This window comes from Rhinolophus hipposideros (genome assembly GCF_964194185.1).
Source record: "Rhinolophus hipposideros genome assembly, chromosome: 5".
Taxonomy (NCBI): Eukaryota; Metazoa; Chordata; class Mammalia; order Chiroptera; family Rhinolophidae; genus Rhinolophus; species Rhinolophus hipposideros.
The window spans coordinates 101,842,724-101,852,241 of NC_138051.1; the positions used below are offsets into that span (position 1 = coordinate 101,842,724).

General features: G+C 63.9%; 1 protein-coding gene across 1 annotated transcript; it reads left to right on the forward strand.

Annotated features, from left to right (window-relative positions):
* The first annotated feature begins 4,876 nt into the window (after window positions 1-4,876).
* On the forward strand, window positions 4,877-8,443 carry ZBTB42 (zinc finger and BTB domain containing 42). Its single transcript, XM_081049672.1, has one exon. It carries the CDS (start codon window positions 5,024-5,026, stop codon window positions 6,278-6,280), a length of 1,257 nt encoding a protein of 418 aa, XP_080905798.1. The 5' UTR covers window positions 4,877-5,023; the 3' UTR covers window positions 6,281-8,443.
* Window positions 8,444-9,518: the final 1,075 nt, after the last annotated feature.

Consider the following 9,518-nt stretch of genomic DNA (forward strand, 5'->3'; position numbering starts at 1 on the left):
GGACAGAAGAGGGAAAGCCAGACCCTGGAGAGACAGGGGTTCTGAGCCCTCCCTCCTTGGCAGGGGGCTTCCAGAAACTTCCCCTCCCCCAGAAGGAAGATGCTGACACGTGGCGGCTACAAAGTGGATGGGGACTTATTCCCATGGTGACAGAGGGAGAAGAGGGCACAGGAACCAGTGGAGGGGCATCCACTTGGCCTGGACTGCCCTCTCTGAGCTGGGAGCAGACACCCAGAGCGGGAGCAGGTGCAGGCTCCAGGCTCAAGAGAAGGGTCTTGACAGCAGAGGCCGCCCAAGCCGCTCCCTGTTGTCTCAATGGGCCCTGGGCACCCACAGTCCACTGGGGGGCAGCTAAGGGACCAGAGGCAGAAGGAGGCTAGCACCCTCCTCCTACAGATTCCCAGGACACTGCAGACTGTGCTCCGCCCCGGAGCCCTCCACTGGAGCCTCAGGTTCCTACTGTTGCCCCTTCCCCCAGCCCTGAGGCCTTCAAGTTGATAGTAATCCTTTTGTGAAATGAAGAACACTGTGAGCTATCTTCCTGGGGTTGGTATGTTTGTTTTTGCTTTTTTTTTTTTGGAGGGGGACATTTTTGTTCTTCATCCAAGGTCAGAGTTCAGCCTGGGGTGTATAGACACTTTATCTGGGTCAGAAGCAGGTACAGCCCAGCTGAACCCCCAGGACAGCGTCTACAGCGGAAACTGGGGCTCTGTCCCAGCCTCTCAGGCCCACTGAGAGAAGGATGCTTCTCAGGGAAGGACTCTCTCCCCTGCTCAGGGGACACCTGCTCCTTAGGGAGGGGCCCCCCAGTTCCACACATCTCCCTTTGGCCCTTGTGTCCCCACGCCAGCACAGTTGTCTCAGTTTTCACTGTGTACCCCCAGGCAGGTCCTGCCCCTGGGGCCAAGTGACAGGCCCAGCCAGTCGGTGCTGCTTGGGCCAGACCCCTGACCTAAGGGTACCCCCAGATGTCTGATGTCTCTCCATCACTCACCCCACAAATCCTCCCGTGGGTACGTGGGGCCTCCTCTGGGACTGTCCCACCTACACACTGCTCTCCCAGGTGGGGTTTCCATATCTACACCCCATCCTGGACTCAGCAATGCTTTGGAGAGGCAGAAGATGGGAGGAGAATGGTGAGGTGTCAGCGAGTGGCGACTGGGGGGACCAGGAAGGTGCCTTCTCATGGAAGACGTGGCGACTCCCCAGGTTCCTCTCGGGCCTGCTGACCCACATCTTAACCAGGAGGCTGCGCTGAGGTGGTCCAAAGCCCCCTGTCTTCAGGGGCCTCTCCATGTGCTTCGTCTGAAGCTCTGGCGCACAGTGGATACCCAGGACCCGCTGTGAGCCCCGCACCCACCCCGTCTGTGCAGCACCCAGTCCTGTCTTGGCCTCTTTGTGAGCCTGCCCTGTGACTGGCGTATCCCTGTGGGCAGGGCCAGCCCCCTCCTCCACTGGACTCCAGGAGGGAAAGCTGAGCTCCTTTCCCCAGGAACACTCGTCTCCCACCCCCCAAACAGAATGGCAAGGAGAGCACGAGCCCTATTGGCCAGCCCTGGCCACTGCTGGAACCTCTGGGGAGCCCCTTGGCCAGATGTTTCCAACAAAAACTGCTGCACCGGCCCCAGAGAGGGCAGCTGCCTGACCCCTCCCTGAGTACAGGGGCCTCCAGCCCTGTCACCTTCTGCAGCTGCCGGCCATCGGGCAGGACTCCTGGGCCAGTGCCCCCGGCTGCCTAGTCTGGGCAGCAGCTGCAGGGCGGGGCCTCAAGGCAGCTCCCAGGCCAGATGGCGGCCTGGCTGACTGCATCCAAGGAGGCTCTGCCTGCACCACTGCAACACCTCCTGTCATCTCTGTGCCTGAGACCTTGCTGGGCCAGATAGGGGACCCAAGGGCCATGTGGGGGCCAGCTCCAGAGTGCCATTTTGGGGCTGCCTGGGACAGTCCCTTCTCAGGGTGCAGCAGGACAGGGGGGCTTAACTCAGACCTTATGACTAGAGAGGCACAGAGGGCCTCTCTCCCATGGTCCCCTCCCCCAGGGATGTTTGTCCTCCCTGACCCATCCTTAACTTGCTGGCCTCCCAGGCCCAGGCCCAGGCTCTCACCCTCAGTGTCCTAGCCTGCTTTGGTCCCTGTCTGTGCCCCACAACTTGTGTCAGGTGCCCAAGGAGCGCTTTGTCTCACCAGCCAGGCCGGGCAGGCAGGGCACTCTGCCCATCCCAGGCCCTCACACCACCCAGAGCCCTGACTTCGTGGGCTCAGGGGCCAAGCCTGGGGCACAGCTGGGCAACGGGCAGCAGTCGGAATCGGACGGTGGCACTCTTGTGGATGTCCTCACAGGAGCCATGCACTCCCTTCCGACACTTCCTGAAACCCCACCGGTGGCAGGAACCCTGTCACAGTACGGTCACATCACACGGGCAGGGCTGTGAAGCAGGCTGAGGCTGTGAGAGAGAAACGAGGCCTTGGGGGGGGCTTAGCTGGGTGGTCGTGATAGACCACTCTGGGGTGCCCCGCTGGAACAGACAGGAATGGGGACGGCCGGAGGAGGGCTCTCTGGGGAGGGGCCTGAGTGACCAGTGAATGGCCTGGGGACCCTGTGGTCATTCTTCTTTTGCAGATGAGGATATTCAGGTTCAAGGAGATCAAGGGTCGTTATCAAGGTTGGGAGGGGGCAGGGGCAGGGCTCTGAAGCCGCCAGACCCAGGGGGCAATACCATCTGGGCTCCCAGGGACCTCATTTGAATTCAGTCCCCCCCCCCCCGTAGGGTGAGATCCTGGAGGCAGGGGTGTGGCCCTCCTCAAGGGTCCCCAGATGGATGGGCCTTGGGAGCCAGGGCAGTCTGTGGCCAGGTACAGTGTCAGTCCAGGATTCCAAGCTGCAGTTGCTGGATTTAGGAAATAAAAATGCAGGGTGTCCAGTCAGATTTGAATTTCAGACAAACAAGGAATAATTTTTTAGTGGAAGAATGTGCCTCTCCTTCCCACAGACTGCAGATCTAATTGCAGTGGCCCGGGGCCTCTGGAGGCTCCTCAGCACCCCCCCACATCCTACCCGCCCACAGCGTTGAACGGGACTCTGTTCTCACAGAGGGCTCACCGTCCTCTGGGGCATGAAGGAGAATGGCTGGAGGGCCATTCTCTCTGCCCACGGATACCTGGCCGACTGGCGTCCCATCCTTTGTGACCCAGCCCCTCCTCCAGCACATCCCCAACCCCTAGTTAAGGCCTCCTTTCTACCCCCACTCCTGGATGGGGCTCCTCCTCCCCTGCTCACCTTCCATTTAGGGGCTGCTGGGCAAAACCCTGGCAATTCAGGAGACTGCAGAATTCGAACCTTGGTTCCGCGACTTGCTGCCTGCAGTCACCTTACCTAACGTGCCCCACCCATACGGTGTGATAATTCTAGCATCTAACGAAGGGGGTTGTGAAGCTGAGCTGAGCAGTGGTCCCGCGGTGTTTAGCAAAGCCTCAATGCTGCTCCTGTAAGGGCAGCCCCCTTAGGTAATGGCCCCAGGAAAATGCTCCCCGGTCCTTGGGGGTAAGGGGCAACCTCTCCAAAACCATGTCTCTGGGGGCTAGTTCCTTCTTGCATTAGCACTAGGTGTCCCCTCACACCTTGGGTGCTTTTCCACCTGAAATACCTGCATACAGAATATCAACCCCACCCCTCCAGGTGCCTCTTCCTCCCGGAACACTTTCCTGCCTGCTCCGGGTTCTGGAGCGGCTTGGCCTCTCTCCATCATAGTGCCATGTCTGCTGGGACGTGCCCTGTCCTCTAGGCTCTCAGACAAACAGCTCCCCACCCAGACGCGGAGCGAGGGTCCGTTGAAAGGGTGGGAGTCCGCTGTTGTGGACTCCAAGGTCGAGATCCGGCTTAAGTGTTTGGAAGAGGGTCCCAGCTAAATTAACTTAAATTTAAAAACTGGCTTTCAACGAAAAGGGGTGTCATCTTTTTCAAATTTACGACCTCCCTCCTCCATCCCAGAGCCGGCGCCGCGGGAGGTGACAGGAGGCCGGGGTTCCGGCTGCGCCCCCGGATGCCGGTCCTCGGAAGGGGTCCCTTAGCAGACGGGCGCAGTTGGGACCCCATGGGGGAGACACCGAGACGGAGGCGGCATGTATCGCGAGAGAGCCCCCTCCCCCGCCGCGCCCCGCGTCCCCTCCCACCCCAGCGCTCCAGCTGGCCGCGCGCAGGGCCCGGTCAGGCGGGGCGGACAGGGAAGGGGCGGCGAGGGTGACCTCAGCGGTTCCGCCGCTCCGGGAAGTCGCCTCGACCCGCCCCCTCCAGCCCCCGCCCCGAGTTTCGCTCTCTCCGGGGCGGGGCCAGTGGCGGGCGGTGCCGGGTCGGCCAAGTTGGAGCGCGCCCCGCCCCGCGCCCCCCGGTCCCCGCGCCCTCCCCGCCGGGGCGCGCTGTCCGTCGCTCCGCGCCCGGGGCCGCACCGGGGAGGGCGGGTGGCGCGGGCGGGGGCCGGAGAGGGGCTCTGGCGGCGGAGGTGAGCGCGGGGGGCGGGCGCCCGGCTCTGCCCGCCCCGCCCGCCGGCCCGCTCCCCGCGGCCGCGCTGCCATAAATGGGGCCCGCGGCGGCGGCGGCGGCGGCGGCATCTGGAGGGCCGGGCGACAGCTGGAGGCGCGAACGCGGGGCGGCGACGGCGTAGCGACTCGGGCGTCGGGGGACGCGGCGGACGGCCGCCCCGGAGTGAAGTTGGCGGGCGCCGGGCGGGGAGGGGAGCCCCAGACGGGGACGCGCGCAGGTTCGCGCGGCTCGGGCCCCCTCCGCCCGCGCCCCGGGACCCGCCCCCGCGGCGGAGCGGCTTCTGTTTACTTTCGATCGAGTTTTTCCTGCTCGGGGCAGGTGCCCAGGGTGGCTCCGGGCGGAGGGTTACGCGCGGCGCCCGGCGCCCCTGTCTCCGCCCTGCCCGCACCGGGAAACGCGCGTCGGGCGGCCGGGGCAGCGGCGGCCACGGCGGCTCCAGGCGCGCTCACGGGCGTCCGCCTGAGCCCGAGCGATGACGGCAGCAGCATGGAGTTCCCGGAGCACGGCGGGCGGCTGCTGGGCCGCCTGAGGCAGCAGCGCGAGCTCGGCTTCCTGTGCGACTGCACCGTGTTGGTGGGCGACGCGCGCTTCCCGGCCCACCGCGCCGTGCTGGCCGCGTGCAGCGTCTACTTCCATCTCTTCTACAGGGACCGGCCCTCGGGCAGCCGCGACACGGTGCGGCTCAACGGCGACATCGTCACGGCGCCCGCCTTCGGCCGTCTGCTGGACTTCATGTACGAGGGACGCCTGGACCTGCGCAGCCTGCCGGTCGAGGACGTCCTGGCCGCCGCCAGCTACCTGCACATGTACGACATTGTCAAGGTCTGCAAGGGCAGGCTCAGGGAGCAGGACCGCGCGCTGCATCCGGCCCCCGCCCCTGGGGCAGAGCCGTCGGGCCAGCCCCTGTGTCCCCTGCACGCCTGGACCCCTGAGCTCTGCCCAGCTGCCCAGAAAGCCAGGCTCCCTGGGGCTGGGGTCGAGGCCGCCTTCCCTCCACGAGCGCTGGGGCGTCCGCCCTGGCAGACCCCAGGAGAGTCAGAGCGGGCTCTGGACCTGTCGCTGAAGCCTGGCCGGAGGCGGGAGCCAGGCCACCCACCCTGCGTCCTCCAGGCAGCCCCCTGCAGTCAGATGCAGCAAGGGGCCCCACGGCCAGTGAAGGACGAGCGCAGTTCACTGTGCGAACAGGACAGCGTGGGCCTCTGCAGCCCTCTACAGCCACCCTGTGTTCCTGCAGCCAAGCGCTTGGCAGGGGGCATGGAGCCACTGCCAGTCAGCGGGGTGGGCAGCCAGGAGCTGGAGCTGGAAGCAGAGCCGGGGGCGAGCGACGACGAGCTGGCGCCCGGCGGGCACCTCTGCACATGCCCACTGTGCAGCAAGCAGTTCCCTAGCGCCCACGAGCTGCAGCTGCACCTCAGCGCCCACTTCCGGGAGCGGGACAGCGCGCGGGCCCGGCTCTCGCCCGACGGCACCATGCCCACCTGCCCGCTCTGCGGGAAGACCTTCTCGTGCGCATACACGCTGAAGCGGCACGAGCGCACGCACTCGGGTGAGAAGCCCTACACGTGTGCGCAGTGCGGCAAGAGCTTCCAGTACTCGCACAACCTGAGCCGTCACGCTGTGGTGCACACCCGCGAGAAACCCCACGCCTGCCGCTGGTGCGAGCGCCGCTTCACGCAGTCCGGGGACCTCTACCGCCACGTCCGCAAGTTTCACTGCGGCCTGGTCAAGTCCCTGCTGGTGTGATGTGGGCGGCGGGAGTGGGGGTGGGGGGAAAGGAGGGAGCAGACCTCCCAGGTGGGGCACCGCGATGGAGTGTGAGGGACCCCGAGCGGCATGCTCCCGGCAGAAAGAACCCTGCTGCCGCCTGGACGTGGACCAGCGGCCTCAGACTCAGAGTGATGCCTGCAGCCCTCCGCCATGCCTTCCCCCGCCCCCCACTCTCCAGCTCACTGGGGCCTGGCGGTTCCCAGACTGTGACACGTCTTCCTTTCCTGCCAGTTCCAGGGCTGTCTCAAGGGCCCTCAAGTGTGGCCCCAGCACCTCGGTGTAGGACGGCCAGTGTATCCTTTCTCCCGGGGCTTCCCTGACCTCACTGGCATGTTTGTGAGCCTGGCCCCACTCGGTGAAGGACCACGAATCACAGTTCTGGGTGTGAGGCCCTGCACCTAACAGGCCACTTCTGGTGGTGGCAGCAGAATCTCCTGCAGGGGAGGCCCCAGGCACAGCAGGGGCATGGAGGCGCAGCTGGTGGGCGGGGGAGGGGGGTGGGTACAGGCCCTAGTGGGGACCCCAGGGTGACAGGAGCAGAAGCAGCCAGAAGCTGACTGGCTGTGGGGTTACAGGCGCTGTGGTCCTGACCGCACTGTAACTCAAGGCAGACAAAGTCGGTATTTGGAGATGATTCTCTAAATGTCAAACCTCCTGAGGTTGCCAGATGTCTGCCCGTGGGTGATGGGCCGTGCCGCTTCCCTGTCTGAGCCAGGGGCCAGGGTGCCTCTGAGCACCCCCGGGGGGGGGCGCACAGGGTGGCAGGAATGCAGCCCTGGACCGTGAGTATCACAGGCCGCTACTGGGCCTCAGTGGACCTGACCCTGAAGGTCACTCGTCCATCCCTGGAACTGCTGGTCATTTCCAGAGCCCTGAGCAGGGCCAGAGGCTGCTGTCCTACCAGGGGTGTACCACTCGTTGTAGGTTTTCTCTTCCCTACAGTGGGGCATGGGTGAAAGTGGCCACTGCAAGGGAGGAGCCAGGGGAGAGAGCAGTTGGCCGCTGGGCTGGGGTAACAGCCCCCCAGCTTCATGCACAGTCTTGGGAGGCTGAAGCTCCTACAATGTGAAAGGCACTGCGTTTGCAGTAGGCTGGGGCCACCCTGCCTTAGCCACCTACTCACTGAGTCAGTCTCGCTGCCGGAACCTCAGTGGTTCTGAACGGGGGCTGCCCCAAGAACTGGGGTTCTGCAGGTGGTACAGCTGCCTGGGCGCCTGGTTCTCCTGGACCACAAGGGTGATTTCTGCTGTGACTGACAGTGGTGCTGAGAACAGAGTCCGGCCAAGTTTAAGTTATTTTCCCTTCTCCTGAGAACACTTGATGTCGTATTTATTCACCTGCCTGGTCTCGAGTGAAAGGACCCTCCAGCAGGTGGACAGATGGGGGCAGCTCTGGGCTCTCCCTCCCTGTGTGTGGGCGGCCTGTCGATGCTTGGCGGCTCGGACGCCCTGGACTGCCTGCGGACCGGACAGCTGGGTGAAGGGCACCTCTGCTTCCCATCGTCCTGGCCCGGCCCCGCCGCGGGAAGGGCCACGGGGCTTCCTGCTCCGCGTTGGTGTGCTGTGCCTGGATGTGCTCGTGCGCATGCATGCGTCCGCGAATGGCAGGGCCGAGCCGCCACCGCAGGATGGGCAGCCAGGGATGTGGCAGTGGCCCCGGTTTTCCCCAGGGGTTTCCGTAGGGGAAGAAAAGTACTTTCCTGGGGCAGGAAGTGGGCCCTGAGTTATCAACACTGGATTCATTGTCTTCTGCGAGACGTTACTGTGAAGTTCACGTGAAGAGAAGTGGTCAGTTTTAATTTGATAACCGGCACAGTTACAATGAATTATATATACATATATATGTATATATATGTATGTATTTAAGACATTAATTGTGTGGGAGCACGTAGAAGAGGCACGTGTAGGTGCATGGTGGGTGGTGCCTGCTGTGTGGGCTTCTCCAGGGCCCTCCCTGCCTCCTGCCCCTGGGGGGGCGGGGGCAGGGAGGTGGCCCCGAGGACAGTCAGTTGTTCACGCTTACTGTCGCTGGGAGATTTTCTGTGCACACAGCGCGCCAGCCGAGGCGGTCTGGACTCAGTGCTATTTCCCTGTGTTCACTTCGTCTTCGTGGTGACAGTGGTGAATAAAGCCGATGTGGAGATAGCCTGATGATTCCTGGGGACAGTGTGGAGAGAGGGGGCCCTGCTGGGCGGGGATGCTGGGGCTTGGTGGGTACTCTGGGAGCCCTGTTCCAGATGCTACCACCAGCCGTGTCCCATGAGGGAGTGGGCTAGGGCACACCCTCTTTCCCCATGTTGCCCCCCACCCTACCCTGACTTTGTGGGAGGGGTGTCCCAGGGAGGCAGGTTTGTTTTGAGAGGCAGGAAGCAGACTGGCCCCAAGAAGGAGGCGTCATGGCTTCTTGCCCTCGGGAGGGGGACCTTGCTAAGCAGCCACGAGCCCTGGGGCTTGGATCTGAGGCTTCCTGCACCTGTGGTTTTGGGTCCTCATGCTCCCGTCTTCCAGAAGCCACCCCAACTCTCCTGCCCGCTCGTCTGTCCTATCCACACACACCTGATTTGTCCCCCAGCTCCTTCAGAGGCCTCCTGCCCCACTCTCACCTGCGGGCCTGCCTGAGGAGGGGCAGATGGGCAGACCACCTCATGTGTTCCCCAAGCCCAGTCCTGGCCAAGCACCCTCCAACAGGGGCAGAGGTGGGGCAAGGTGGGGGGATAGTGCTTGCCAAGCGTGCTCAGGGGTCATCAGGCTGAGCTGACCTGACACTGCAAGGGCCAACCTTTCAGGCCTTCCCAGTGCTGACAAATGCAAGTCTTTGCCTCTGGGAGGTGGTGCCTGGCACCTCCCTGGCCCAGCCTGCCTCCCACGGAGCTGCTGTCCTCTTCCCAGTTGGGCCCATGCTCAGCCCTGCCTTCTCAGCACTGGGAGGAAGCTGTTGCCATGCCAATCAGGCAGGGGTGGAGATGCCCTTGAAGGGAGGGTCTGCCCTGGGGAGGGGGCTTCCGGGCCCATCCCACCCATCCAGCTCTGCCAAGCTGTGCTCACTCCGCTCATGACGGGAGCCCCGCTCCTGGTTTCCTGAGCAGGGTAACCCTCCTAGAACCCTCCCTGGAAGCCATTCAGCCTCACCCCTTGGCTGCATGGTAAATTGAGACACCTGGAAGGGCCTGACTCCCTCCCACAGCCCCAAAGCCAGGTGGTAGCAAACCCAGGAC

Coding starts and splice junctions, on each gene's coding strand:
- ZBTB42 (XM_081049672.1), top strand. CDS start 5,024: ATGGAGTTCCCGGAGCACGGCGGGCGGCTGCTGGGCCGCCTGAGGCAG.